Here is a 13,377-nt window from a genome sequence, read left to right on the forward strand (position 1 = left end):
CTCTCCCTTCCTCTCTGAAATCAATAAAAACATTTTTTAAAAAAGTTTCCGTTGGTTTCGGGGAGAGAAACATCCAGGATGAGAGTCTTGATCAGCTGCCTGCAGCTCCGCGGCGGGACGGAGCCCGCACCCCCGTATGGGCCGAGGCGGCAGGAGCCCCACCTCCGGGCTCATCGGGTCAGAGGGTCTCGCTCTCAGGTCGGCAGCCGGCTGTGCAGGTGCGGCCTCGGGTGCGTGGACGGGCGTGGGCTCCCGACACGCACCAGCCACAGCCGGGGACCGTCAGGAGCCGTCGGGCGGGGGCGCGAGGCGGCTGCCCTCGGTGCCTGGTCCCGGCCGGGCTGACCCTGGTCTGCACCGCCCGCCGCCGCGGACGCGGCTAAAACCCCCTCTTTTCCAGCCTTGACCCACGTCACGGCCGCGGAACCCGCAGCTGCCCCGGGAACCACGCTCCGACCTGCAGCGCCCCGCCCCCGCCGGCGGCCGCCATTGTGACGTCAGCGTGCCGCGCGGTCACGTGGCCTCTCGGGCTCCGCCTCCTCCGCGTCACGTCCTCGCCCGGGCGGCCCCCGCGGTCACGTGGCCGCCCGTCGGCGCGCCCGCCCCCGACCGCGCGGCTCCTCGCGGCCACCGTAGAGGACGTCGGGCGGCCGCCGGGACGGAAGCCGAGAGGCGCTGCCGACCGCGCCTGCGACAGCGTCAGCCCTGCGCGGAGCGCCGGCCCGATGGCGGCGGCGGCGGCGATGGCCGAGCAGGAGGGCGCCCGCAACGGCGCCCGCAACCGCGGCGGCGTCCAGCGCGTGGAGGGCAAGCTGCGCGCCAGCGTGGAGAAGGGCGAGTACTACGAGGCGCACCAGATGTACCGGACCCTCTTCTTCAGGTAGCGCGGTCCCGCCCGGCGCCCCGCCCCCGCCGCCCATTGGCCCGCGCCGCTGCCTGTCGCCGCGGTCGGACGGGCGGCGGGGCGAGGGCCCGGCTCCGGCTCCCCGGCCGCCCCCACCCCGCACCCCGCCCCGCTGCCGGTCCCCACCCCGAGCGCCGTTGGTGCGAAGCCCCCACGCGAGGTCGCACGGCTCTCCGCCCACTCGGAACGCCGCCCTCCGCGGTGTCGGGTCCGGTCCGCCGTGCCTGCCCCCGGCGGCTGTGGCACCTGCGCCGCCCACGTGCGGGGGTGACCCTGGGCCGCGGGAGCCCTGGCGGCGCGTGGGGCGCGGGCTCCGTGCGGGGTGACCCTGGGTGGCGTGGACGAAGCAAACGTGCCGCCTCCCCGCGCGGCTCAGGGCTCAGCCCCGCGGCTGCCGGGGTCGCGGTGCGTGGGCCGGACCGACACCGCGACTTTATGTGCGTGCGACGCTCCGGAGCGACACGCGTTCGGCGACCCTGGCGGTTTCCGGCGGGAACCAGTGGCGACCCGGGGGCCTTTCTCCACCTGCCCGTCGCCGGTCGCTGCCGGGCGGGGCCGCCTCCGCCGGGGGGGGGGGGGGGACGGGGGCCCTTTCCGCTCGGCTGTCGTTGGCCGGTGCGTGTTGGAGGGAAGGGCCCGCGGTGCGGAGGGCGGAGCGGACTGCTGTCCCGGGGCCGCCCGGGGCTGTGCGGGGCCCTGCCGGCTGCGCGGACCTGTCCGGTGTTTGCACCCGCGCAGTGGCCGCTGTGGGAGGGACGAGCGTGGCCTCAGGGCGGCGAGGCTCTGGGTCCAGGGTCCATCCCGACGGGCCTGGGGGCTGGGGCAGCAGGCAGCCCCTCCCCGCCCGGCCTCCCCGGGCCTGGCCTCCGCCTCTGCCCCGCGCCTGACCTTGTGCTCGGAGCCTGGCTTCCCCGGGGTCACCTGGCTTCCCCGGGGTCACCGGAGGCGCCGCTGCCCCTCGGGGGTCATGAGAAGTGACCGTCTGCGCCCCTGCCCCCGGGACGCAGCTCAGGCTCAGGCCGCCTTCCCACAGATACACACACGTACGTTACACTTAGTCCTCACATCAGTGCCAGCGGGTGAGTGTCCACATGCACACCCCCTGGAGCGCACCCCCCTGGAGCACCCCGCCTCAAACACCCCCCGGAGCCCCCCCCAGCACCCCCTGAAGCGATGCCTAGTTGCTCCCCTGCTCCCGGCTCATGGCCCTGCACTTCCCCAGGGTTCTACCTGACACTGACTCGCCAGCATGACTGCTGTGGATTCACCGGGTTCCTGCCTCGCCCACGCGGGTGGCAACCCTGTGCAGGTGGACTGCGCTGGCTGCCCCGCACCCACCCGGTGAATGACCCCCGCCGCTCGAGGAGCAGAGAGGGGGTCGGGCAGCCCCGCAGGTGGGCGGCGCGTGGGGCTGTGTCCACAGGAGTGGGCGTGGCCGCGGGCTCCTGGAGCCTCGGTGCTTGGCTCCGTCCCAGCCGCTGTCCCCGGGCAGGGCATCTGCTAAGTCACTTGCTCGCTCCCGGGGCAGGAAGGGGCCGTGGCCTGAGGCCTCCTCCCTGGGGCCCTGCGCCTCTCTGGGTTGGCGTGGATGGTTGATGGTGGCCTGTGACCTGTTTTGCCTCTTAAACCAAATGAAGACATTTTTTTAAAGAAAGCCTTAAAATGCACATTCTCTGCTACCCCCTGGGGAACCTGAGCTTTCCCTGCGGCCGGCGGCTGTGTTCTGGGGGACGGAACTCGAGGGCGCGGCGTCAGCTGAGACTTGACTGTCTCATTTACACGTTTTGATTTTTTAGAGAGGAAGGGAGAGGGAGAGAGAAACTTCAACGCTGAGAGAGAATCATGGACCGGCTGCCTCCCGCACGCCCCCCACTGGGGACCGAGCCCGCAACCCGGGCCTGTGCCCTTGACCAGAATTAAACCCGGTACCCTTCAGTCCGCCGGCTGACGCTCTATCCACTGAACCAGACTGGCCAGGGCCATAGTGACTTTTAAAATTAAATTTCCTGAGGTAACAGGTGCGCACCATTATCATTTGGCATCGGTGAGCGCCATAGCGAGGTCTCCCCGAGTCTGGTCTCCTCGGCCCAGTTCCCCCCACACCCCTCTCCTGGGGTCTGTCTGTCTGAATGATGCCACTTAGTATAATCGCATCAGGTGCATCCATCCGTGTTGTCACAAAGGGTAAGACTTCACTCGTTTTATTGCTGAGTAATACTCCATTGTATATATGCATCACAGCTTTTTGTTAATTTCTTTATATTGATTTTAGAGAGATTTGTTGTTCCACTTATTTATGCACTTATTGGTTGACTCTTTATGGGCCTGACCGGGGATTGAACCCCAACATTGCTGTATGGGGACGACGCTCTAACCAGGAGCCGCCGGCCAGGCCAGCCCCCAGCTGCTTCACCAGCTCCCACGACGGGCACGTGGGCAGCTGCGTGTCTTGGCTGCTGCAGGTCCCGCTGCAGCGGGCACGGGTGCCTGTGGCTTTGAACTGATGCTTCCTTACCCTTTGGGTAAACACCCAGAAGAGGGGTTGCGGGTCATGTGGTCGCTCTGCTTTTAAGTTTTTTGAGGAAACGCCATGCTGTTTTCCACGGTGGCTGCACCAGTTTCCGTCCCCCCAGCGTGGGCAGGCGCCCTGTGCTCCACGCCCGGCCAGGGCTTGTTCTTTCTTGTCTTGACGGCAGCCTCTCTGACAGGTGGGAGCTGGTACCGGGGGGTTGGTTTGCATTTCCTCATCAGCGGTGCTGGCCGCCCTTCATGTGCTTTTGGCTGGAGCTCTGTCGGACGTGTGGGAGTGAGAGGAGAGCCTCCTGCTGCGTGCCGCTCTCACGACTGGCGCTGCTCGTGTATCCCGGCGCCTGCGTCGGGCACATGCAGAGTAAGTGTTGCTCGTCTTGATGGGGCGCCCTTTCTCAGGGTGAGATGTCCACCTTTGCCTCTTGTTGCCTTTCTTGAGCTGACATTGATTCTGCCTGATGTAAGCATGGCGGCACCTGCTTCCTTCCGGACACCGCGTGCTGGGTGCCAGCGTCCCCTGCCCCCGAGCCTGTCGTCTCTGGAGCTGGGGTGGGTCTAGTTCTGGGTCCATCGGCTGCTCTGAGCCTGGAGACGGTGAGCGGTGAGCCCTCCGTTCACCTCCGGGGACCAGTGCTGGCTGGTGACTGACCTCCTTCCCTGGCAGCTCTGCCACGTTCCTTCCCGGGCCCTGCCGCCGGGTGGGGTGGTGGTGGTTCTGACGTTATTCCTGTTCTCTCTGCTCCGTGTTTCATGCCGCGGCTCTGGCTGTTGGTCTCCGATAAAGCCGTCTTGTTCTGTCGGTGGCTCCTTATCTCCATCTGCCCGGCAGGTTTGTGCGTCCCCTCCTCCCTTTCTAGGTATTTCTGTCACATTCTCCGTGCTGTTCTCCGTGACTAAATGGAAGCAGCTGTCGTTTTTTAAACTGTAAGAGGACATTTATGGGGTGAATCATAGCGGTAGAAAAAGTAATTCCTAAAAGAAATGGGCTTAGGGACCAAGTTACAGAGGCCAAGGAAGGGCCCTAGAGCCGGGAGCGAGGACGCCGATGCGAAGGGGCCTGGGGCGGGCGGGGAGGCCGGGCGGCTCGGAGGGAGCGCCAGCTGTGGTCGTTTTAATGCCCTTTTCCCTTTCACTTTTATGCTGATTAAGTGCTCAACACCCTGTTCTGTCTGTCACCTTCGGCTTCTGCGTCTGAGGATGCGTCTGGAGGTGGTCTGGCTGGTGCTTCTCTCTGTGCTGAGTGCACCCTCCGCTCCCTCCCAGCTGCTCTCGGCCAGAAACCTGGGACCTAGGGTTTCCTCTGGGGACTGTCTCCCCGCGTTTTGAGAACTCGGTTTTGTCACTAACTTTTGACAGTTTTTACAATGTGTCTTGTTACTTCCTGCCTTGAATATCCTGGGAGCCACCCCCCATACCCACTGTCCCAGGCTGCCCTTCCCTTCGGATGGAGTGGAGAGCTCCCTCTCCCATGGAGTCTTGCCTGTCTGTCCCGTCGCCCTGGGCGGCCTTCTCGTTGGGGACCTCCGTCCAGAGTGTCCGTCTGTCCCTCTTCATAGTGTCCGTCTCGGGGTCAGGTGCTCACTGTGCACATTGAGCTCTTCTGCGTCACTGAACTGCCCGCGTGTCCGTGTCTTGTTGCTTCGTGGTGGCTGCTGTGGATTCTCTGTGTGACTTTGAACTTGGTATCTGGAGACTCGTCGTTTCCTGTGTTGCCTGTCGCGTTGTCCGTGGTGTTTCGTGGTTGTACTTCTCGCTGGTGGCAGGTGGTGAGCACCTGTCTCAGTGATGGCGAACCTATGACACGCGAACTCATTTTTTTGGTTGATTTTTCTTTGTTAAATGGCATTTAAATATATAAAATAAATATCAAAAATATAAGTCTTTGTCTTACTATGGTTGCAAATACCAGAAAAGTTCTATATGTGACACGGCACCAGAGTTAAGTTGGAGTTTTTCAAAATGCTGACACGCCGAGCTCAGAAGGTTCGCCATCACTGCCCTGGCTCCCGGGAGGCACTGCTGGGTTTTATCCTTCAGCCGGTGGGCGATCACAGGTAGTTCTGTTTGCCAGTAGATGGCGCTGTACACAAGGTGTGGTGATGCCGGGGCGCCTGCACCTCGGGGCAGGGTGGGGGTCCCTGTGGTCAGGGGAGCCGCTGCCTGGGGGAGCGCTGCTCCCGTCCTCCCCACCCCACCCGGAAAGCTGGCTCCCCTGCCCAGGAACGGCCTCCCTGCCTTCGGGGGCTTGTTTCTCGCTGGAGTGGGTTCCTGAGATGGAAGGGCCCAGCGTGTGTCCTGAGGAACGGAGGCGGGCTGGTGTGCTGGCCCTGGGGTCCATGAGGTGGAGCTGTGGGTGCTGTCTGGAGGACCAGGCCGTGTGTGCGTGCATGCGTACATGTGTGTGTGCGTGCGCGCGTGTGTGTGTGTGCGTGTGTGCGCGTGTGTGACAAGCACACCTCTGTCAGCAGTGCTGAGGCAGAAACGGGCCGTCTGTGTACATGTGTGCGCATGTGTGTGTGCGCATGTGTGTGTGCGCATGTGTGTGTGCGTGTGTGACGAGCACACCTCTGTCAGCAGTGCTGAGACAGAAACGGGCCGTCCGTGTACGTGTGTGTGTGTGTGTGTGCGTGTGCGTGTGCGTGTGCGACGGGCACACCTCTGTCAGCAGTGCTGAGACAGAAACGGGCCGAGCCGCGGGCCTGCTGCTGGCGGGACGGGTGTGTTCTGGGCTCTGCCTGTGGGCCGTGTTGAAGGGCAGACCTCTGTGGTGACGGGGACAGCCCACCATCGCTCCCCCTGGTGGAAGGGAAGCCGCGGCCTGGCCTCTGCACCCAGGGGTGTGTGCCCGCAGGTGGGTTCCTGGCTGTGCTCCCCCTGTGGTCACTGAGGCCCCCGGACAGCCAGGTGCTCCGGGTGCCGCCCACACAGCTCTGTGCCGACCTGCCCCCTGCGCTCCTCAGGCTGTTCTCCTGCCCTGGACACTGTTGGTGCGGACAGACCTGTCCTGTCCAGCCGTCTGCTCCAGGCCCTGCCAGGCTCTGGCGGCACTGCCCCTCCCCCGCCAGCCCAGGTCCTGTCCTTGGTGACCATGCGTGCGGAGTGGGGTGCCCGCACAGGACCAGGGGTGGCGGTGCCTCCCGTGGGAAGGGAGGGCACGCTGAGAACGCCGGCGCAGCCACGGCGGGCATCGTCCCTCGTCCTGTGTGCCGTCCTGGCCTTTGGTTCTGCCCTAATAGGTGAGGGGGTGTCACCCACCTTTTGCTGGTCCCTTCTGACAATCCTGGGCCTGAGTCCCTGCTGATGGCCCAGGCACGAGGCCGCAGGGCGCCCTGTCTGCTGTCCGAGGCCCCGTCGCTGACCGCAGGGGCTCCGTGCAGCCGGGCAGGGCAGAGCGCCAGGGCCCGGGTGGGGAGACCTCAGGAAACCGCACGCAGCCTGAGCCCGCTCTGTGGGAGGGCCCTGCCCGCCTCATGAGCTCCCCCGTGGGCTGCTGGGGCCCTGACTGGCTCTGCTCCGCTGCAGGTACATGTCGCAGAGCAAGCACGCCGAGGCCCGCGAGCTCATGTGCTCCGGGGCGCTGCTGTTCTTCAGCCACGGCCAGGTGAGCAGGCCCCGCGGGCGGAGCCGGCCGGGCGGGCGGGGTCTGTGGGCCGGGGGGCCTCACGCCCAGGCTGCCGCCTGTCATCTGGGCTGCGAGGCTGTGTCTTCCCAACACAGAGCTCGCTCTCTAACCACGTGATTCTTGTCTGTTTCCATGTTTTGTAGCAAAACAGTGCTGCGGACCTGTCCATGCTGGTCTTGGAGTCGCTGGAGAAGGCGGAAGTGGAGGTGGCCGATGAGCTGTTGGGTGAGGCTTTCTCATGGCACTCGAGGCTCCTTTCCTGTGTGTTTCAGGGCTGGTGTCTCCGTCGCAACCCCTGCACACGCACCCACACACGGAGGCCACTGCGCCGCCCCAGGGGTTCCTGCCGCAGCCTCTGCCCCCAGCTGTGCCCCCACGCCAGCGGGCTCCTCTGGGCACGGCAGTGTGCTCTGGGGGGGGGTCCAGCAGGACACGCCAGGGGCTGCCAGCTGCCTGGGAAGTGGTCGTGTGGTTTCTGATGACCCTGGGGCACTGTAGGAGCTGAGTCAGGGTGCCCTGCCCTGAACAGGGGTCTCTCCCTCCCGTTTTCAGAAAATCTGGCTAAACTGTTTAGTCTGATGGACCCGAACTCCCCAGAGCGCGTGGCCTTTGTGTCCAGGGCCCTGAAGTGGTCCAGCGGGGGCTCCGGGCGGCTGGGCCACCCCCGGCTGCACCAGCTGCTGGCCCTCACCCTGTGGAGAGGTAGGTCTGGTGCACGTGGGCTGGGAGGGCAGGGCAGGGGCCCCTGCGCGCCCGCGGCTTCTGCTTATCTGTCGTCGTGAGCTCCCGTCTTGACCAACGAGGACCGGGGTTCCCTGTCGCTGAGCTAAGGCCACCGCCCCTTGGTCACCATCTAGCTGAGCGGCAGCCCTGAGGCGTGAGGCTGGGGTGGCCTGGGAGGTGGGCACTGGGCCTGGCCCTTCCTCCCCTGCCAGGTCCCTGTCGACCCTCCCACCACGGCCTCCTGTCGGGACACACTCCCCACCCGCACGGGCTGTTCTCCTCGCACCGCCCGCCTTCTGCTCAGCGTCCAGTGCGCGTCCTGGCTCCGGTCTGCTCGGGCGCCGGGAGAGGCAGGCGGGAAGCACCCGCCTGAGTGCGGCTCCTCACGGGGGTCAGAGGGCTGCGCCCCAGCTTGTGAGCCTGTGCAGTTGGTGCACCCGCCTCACTCAGCGAGTTTTTGGGGCCCCCACCCCTCGTGCCCTGCCTGTACCTGGGGACGCATGCACTCCTGCCCTCAGGGACGCCCGGAGTGGGTGCGGAGGGGCCCAGCCTGTGTGTGTGAAGCCAGAAACTCAGGTGCGGCCGGAGGCAGCTGTGCTGACGGGGGCGGGTGCGCCTTGGAGGCCCGGGAACCAGCCCTGCTGGCGTGTGTGGGACAACAACTGCAGCCGGAAAGGGACGGGCGGAGAAGCAGCTACGGACCCTGTGGGCTAGGACGGCCAGCAGGCTCCCTCCTCATGGCCTCACGCGCCCTGTGGGCGCCTCCTTCTCCAGACTCAGCCTTTGTCCAGCGCTCGTGGCCAGTCCCTCCTGTCCAAGGCCTCGGCCTGACATCCCTGTCCCACGGGTCCTGTCTGGGTGCTCGGTCCTCGCTCACAGCCTGTCTGTCTGCACCCGCAAGCCTCTGCCCGGAGCCCTCGCCCGTCCTGCCAGCCCCTCCCGGGCGGGCCCAGCTCCACCTTGTCCTCAGGGGAGTGGGCCATCTGCAGGGCCAGGTGGAGTCACCCAGTCAGACCTGTGTTGCCAGCAGCATTTATTTGGCACCATCTCTGCCTATGTCTGTGGGCCCCCCGAGGTGATGCCAGGCTGCCGGCCGCCCCGCCTCTGTGGCTGCGAAGTAGCGTGCACGGTGCAGACTCAGCCCTGGGCTGAGAGCTACGGGCACGTGTGTGTAGTCGTCACGGCTTGAAACCAGGACACAGGCCTCGTATGTCCTGCTCAGACCACAGGGAGACAGGCACAGAGTCCAGCAGTGCCCCTCCCTCAGTCCCCACAGCTGCCGGAGGCTGGGCTGAGGGCCGCCTGCAGAGCCTGGGCTGGCAGACCATGTGGCCATCGCTGCACAGGGTCCGTCCCAGGCCTGGGGCTCAGGGACTTCCTGATTCTGCCCCAGTGGATGCTCTGAACCCCCTCCGGCCTGTGCGCCTCCAGTGACAGCCTCTCCCTTTGCAGAGCAGAACTACTGCGAGTCTCGGTACCACTTCCTGCACTCGGCCGACGGGGAGGGCTGCGCCAACATGCTGGTGGAGTACTCCACGTCCCGCGGCTTCCGCAGCGAGGTGGACATGTTTGTGGCCCAGGCCGTCCTGCAGTAGGTGTCCGCACGCCGCCAGCCCCGCTCCATGGGCTCTGGGGTCACGTGGCATCCCCGCGGGGCCCGCACAGACCGGCCCTCCCAGCCCTCAGGAGCCGCCGCAGCCCGGGGCTTCTGTAACATTTCAGTTGAACATGAGAGAAGCAGGTCTTGTGTTTTATATGAACACTAGACGTCCTGCGCACAAAATCGCACGACCCCACCCACCCACCAGCACCTCCCCACGCTCACAGCCCCGCCACCTGCACGGGTCTTTGGTTGTTATGGCGTTAGGGCCACTGGGTTTTTATAATATAGAAGATTCTTATGTTACCATTGGTTTTTTTGTTTTGTTTTTTGTCTTGTCCCCTCCCCCATTGTCTCATGCTTTTGATTTTTTTGGTGTCAGGCAGCTGTTTTTTGCAGGACCTGTGATTAGCAGATTGTAAGTCGCATCTTGTGATGTGAACCTGCTTTCAGAGGCTTTTTCAGAGGCTGTGCTGGCCTCTCCAGATGTTTCAGCATCGAAGCATTTTCCTCTGAGGACACTGCAGCTTTCGCTCCCGGGCCCGGGGTCTCGGTCCGCAGGCCCTCTCTCCCTGTTTTCTTTCCCTCGGTTTGTCTTGAAAGTGTGGGAACTCACCGCGGGGAAGAGAGGTGCCGGGGTCCCGCTCGGCCACGTGGGGCAGGGCCGCCCGCTCCAGGCGCTCTGCCTTTTCCCTTCCTGGCGGGAACGTTTCCCGTGGGGGACACGTCATTCTCCCATAAGCGCCTGCGGTGGCCAGGCGCTGGGGCGGGGGGGGGGGGGGTGCTGTGTGATTGAAGGTCCTGCTGCACATCAGGCCCCCATTCCCGACCGGCAGGGGGAGGTTTCTCCATCCCGCTCACTGCCTGGCTCGTGGCTTCTGCACCGGCACCTCTGGACTGGGCGTGGCTCTGCATAGAGCAGCGGTTCTCAACCTGTGGGTCGCCACCCCTTTGGGGATCGAACGACCCTTTCACGGGGTCGCCTAAGACCATCGGAAAACACAATATAATTACATATTGTTTTTGTGATGAACCACTATGCTTTAATTGTGTTCAATTTGTAACAATGAAATAGGGGGTCACTACATGAGGAACGGTACTAAAGGGTCGCGGCATTAGGAAGGTTGAGAACCACTGGCGTAGAGGGTCTTGAGCCCCTTCTCATGGAGCCCCCTTTGTGCCTTAAAAAAACGGGACCCCACCCCATGCACCTCGGGCCGCCCGCCCGCAGCGGAGAGGTCCTCCCTGGGCCCTCGGACCATTGGCCCCAGGGGCCGACAGGTGTGCGGACAAACTCACCCCACCCTGTCGCCTCCCACACACCTTACTCCCTTCAGCTGTGAAGCCTGAAAGCCCAGGCTTGCTCACGGCGGCTGCTGAGCACAGGGCTCAGCAGGCTCGGGGGTGTGAGTCCTCTGTCGCCCGTGGGGGCCGCGGCCTGGGAGAGGCCCATAGCCCACCCGTGGGCGACAGGCCTGTTCCGTGAGGGGATGTGCTCGTTCGTTCCAGGTTCCTCTGTTTAAAAAACAAAAGCAGTGCATCCGTGGTGTTCACGACGTACACCCAGAAGCACCCGTCCATCGAGGACGGCCCTCCGTTCGTGCAGCCGCTGCTCAACTTCATCTGGTTCCTGCTGTTGGCCCTGGACGGGTGAGTGAGGGAGTGTGCACAGATGCGGGAGCATGTCTGTGTGAGGGTGTCAGTGCACAGATGTGGGAGCGTATGCAGGGGTGTGGGTGTGTGAGGGTGTGGGTGTGCACAGATGTGGGAGCGTGTGCAGGGGTGTGGGTGTGTGAGGGTGTGGGTGTGAGTGGGAGGGCGTGGGTGTGTGAGTCGGGAGTGGGTGTGGGGCTGTGAGTGTGTGGGCGTCTGCGTGGGGGAGGGAGGGGTGCCTTTCTGCCCCCCCTGGTGTCTGGACACAGCTGTGGCCCTGCCGTCCGGTTTCAGAGGCAAACTGACCGTGTTCACGGTGCTGTGTGAGCAGTACCAGCCGTCGCTCCGGCGGGACCCCATGTACAACGAGGTGAGGCCCCGGGCGGCGGGCTCGGCGGGAGGGGCCTCCCCTGGAGGGCGGAGGGCGCCGGGGCCACGGGGTCCCTCACGCGTCTTTGCTCCGTCTTTGCTCCGTCAGTACCTCGACAGGATAGGACAGCTCTTCTTCGGGGTGCCGCCCAAGCAGACGTCTTCCTACGGGGGCTTGCTCGGTAAGGGGGCGGGGGCGGGGCCCTGGCGGGGGGCGGCTGCCTCCCTGTCTGCCTTCCGGTCCCGCCCCCGTCCCGCCCCCCGCGGCTGGCCCGCTGCCCCCTGACCCACCGCGGAAGGAGGCCCCGGGAGGAGCCGGGTCTCTGGCTGTTTATTTGGTGAAGGACACGGAGCGCAGCCGCCATGCTCACCGCCTCTGCGGTTGGTTGCGCGCTGCGCCCGCCCCTGGCCCCGCCCCCTCCGCCTGCTCCATGGCACGGCGCGCAGGCGCGTCCTGTCCGCTCGCAGGGCGGGGGGGGGGGGGGGGGGGGGGGGGGGGCGCAGACGGTGGGGTTCCTTTCAGGCTAATCATCGTGTGTCCCATGCGCGTGTCTCCCTCGCGGGACACGGGCCGGCTCCGCCCTTGGCCCCGTGACGTGGGTGCGCACGTGTCTGAGGCCTCCCCGTGCGGGTGCAGGGAGCCTCGCCGGCGCCCACAGGCTGGACGCGTCCCCGCAGCAAGCAGGGCGGGAGCGGGGTGTGAGGGCCTCTGTGCCGTCGCCCTGCGTGTCCCCGGTGGTTCGGACGGTCAGCACCTTTCCCGGGCCCTTGGCCGTCGTGTCTCCGTCCGTTCAGCCCGGTGACCTTCCTGCATTGGGAGTGTGTCGGGGGCGCGGAAGGTGGGCGTGGGGGGTCAGGGCCTCTGATGGGGCGCTTGCTTCCAGGCAACCTTCTGAGCAGCCTCATGGGCTCCTCGGAGCAGGAGGGCGAGGACAGCCAGGACGACAGCAGCCCCATCGAGCTCGACTGACGCCCCGACCTGCACCAAGAGGCGCCCTGCCTGGCGGCGGGTTCCCAGGGCCTGGCCGGCTCCCAGGCCGCCGTGGTTCCGTCGGCCGCCGGTGTGCCCTGGCGGAGGGCACGGGGCTGCGTGGCGCGGCCTCCGATTGACCCACAATAAAGCACAGGCTTGCGTGCCACCGCCTCTCCGTCTTTGTTTCGGGTTTGCTTTGGGTGCCGAGGGTCGACACAGGCACCGGGTCGGGGGCTGCCATCGGCCGCCCCACGTGGACGCCTGTGCCAAATCCCGGAGCCGTGCCTGCACGGTGGCATCGCAGACGGCGGAGCTGCCGGCCGCCGCCTCAAGACGCAATATTTATTTCCTGGTGACGATTCCTTCCCCCGGCGGCCTAGGTCTTACCCAAGTGCCCCGGCCCTCTCAGCTCTACAGATGTTCCCGGGGTGACAGCGGGACACACTTTATTTTTCCACAATTAAAGTCAGAGTTGTAGATTATTACTCGGTGATCATGCATGAAGGAGCGGACTACACCACTCTATTTGCTGTAAAAATGGAATAAAAGGGAGGTTTGTGTTCATCGTTGAATTTAAATAAATTCTTTCTACTGGGCTTTGCTGTTCTCGTCCTTTCTGGGGGAGCTGGGGCGTGGTGCTGTGAGCCCCAGGCGGGCGGGGCCGCTGTGACCCGTGTGGGAGTCTCCTTTAAGTTTGGAGAAACCAAACCTGCCAACAGGTTAAGGTCACAGCTTCTGTGAGTGGCTGGGGGGTGGTTGGCGCTGACTGGGGCCCTGAGGCTGGAGCCCCCTACCAGTTGCCCAAGGGTTCTCTAGGGAGTGTTGGGGGGCCATGGGGAAGGTGGGGTGGTCAGAACCCACGACGACTCCCCCTGGTCCCGCCAGGTTTGAAACCATGAATTGCACCCAACGGGGTAGGTTTGGGGACACTCAGAGCAGAATGCACGTCTGTGCGACTGTGCGCAGGGCTGATGCTGGACAAACAGAGCCAGCTGGGCAGCTGC

At 64.9% G+C, this 13,377-nt stretch overlaps 1 protein-coding gene across 4 annotated transcripts; it reads left to right on the forward strand.

The window, feature by feature from the left end:
* The first annotated feature begins 629 nt into the window (after positions 1-629).
* On the forward strand, positions 630-12,969 carry GET4 (guided entry of tail-anchored proteins factor 4). 4 transcript variants are annotated; one of them, XM_036315467.1, is made up of 9 exons: positions 630-880; positions 6,956-7,034; positions 7,199-7,280; positions 7,608-7,757; positions 9,231-9,369; positions 10,888-11,028; positions 11,326-11,401; positions 11,510-11,582; positions 12,285-12,969. In XM_036315467.1, exons 1-9 carry the CDS (start codon positions 726-728, stop codon positions 12,368-12,370), a joined length of 981 nt encoding a protein of 326 aa, XP_036171360.1. In that variant the 5' UTR covers positions 630-725; the 3' UTR covers positions 12,371-12,969. The 4 variants fall into 4 exon arrangements, with proteins under 4 accessions (XP_036171360.1, XP_036171361.1, XP_036171362.1 ...); XM_036315468.1 differs by lacking the exon at positions 630-880 and adding an exon at positions 2,139-2,245; XM_036315469.1 differs by lacking the exon at positions 630-880 and adding an exon at positions 2,826-3,794.
* Positions 12,970-13,377: the final 408 nt, after the last annotated feature.

The sequence above is a fragment of the Myotis myotis genome, unplaced genomic scaffold (assembly GCF_014108235.1).
Source record: "Myotis myotis isolate mMyoMyo1 unplaced genomic scaffold, mMyoMyo1.p scaffold_m19_p_6, whole genome shotgun sequence".
NCBI classification, from domain to species: Eukaryota; Metazoa; Chordata; class Mammalia; order Chiroptera; family Vespertilionidae; genus Myotis; species Myotis myotis.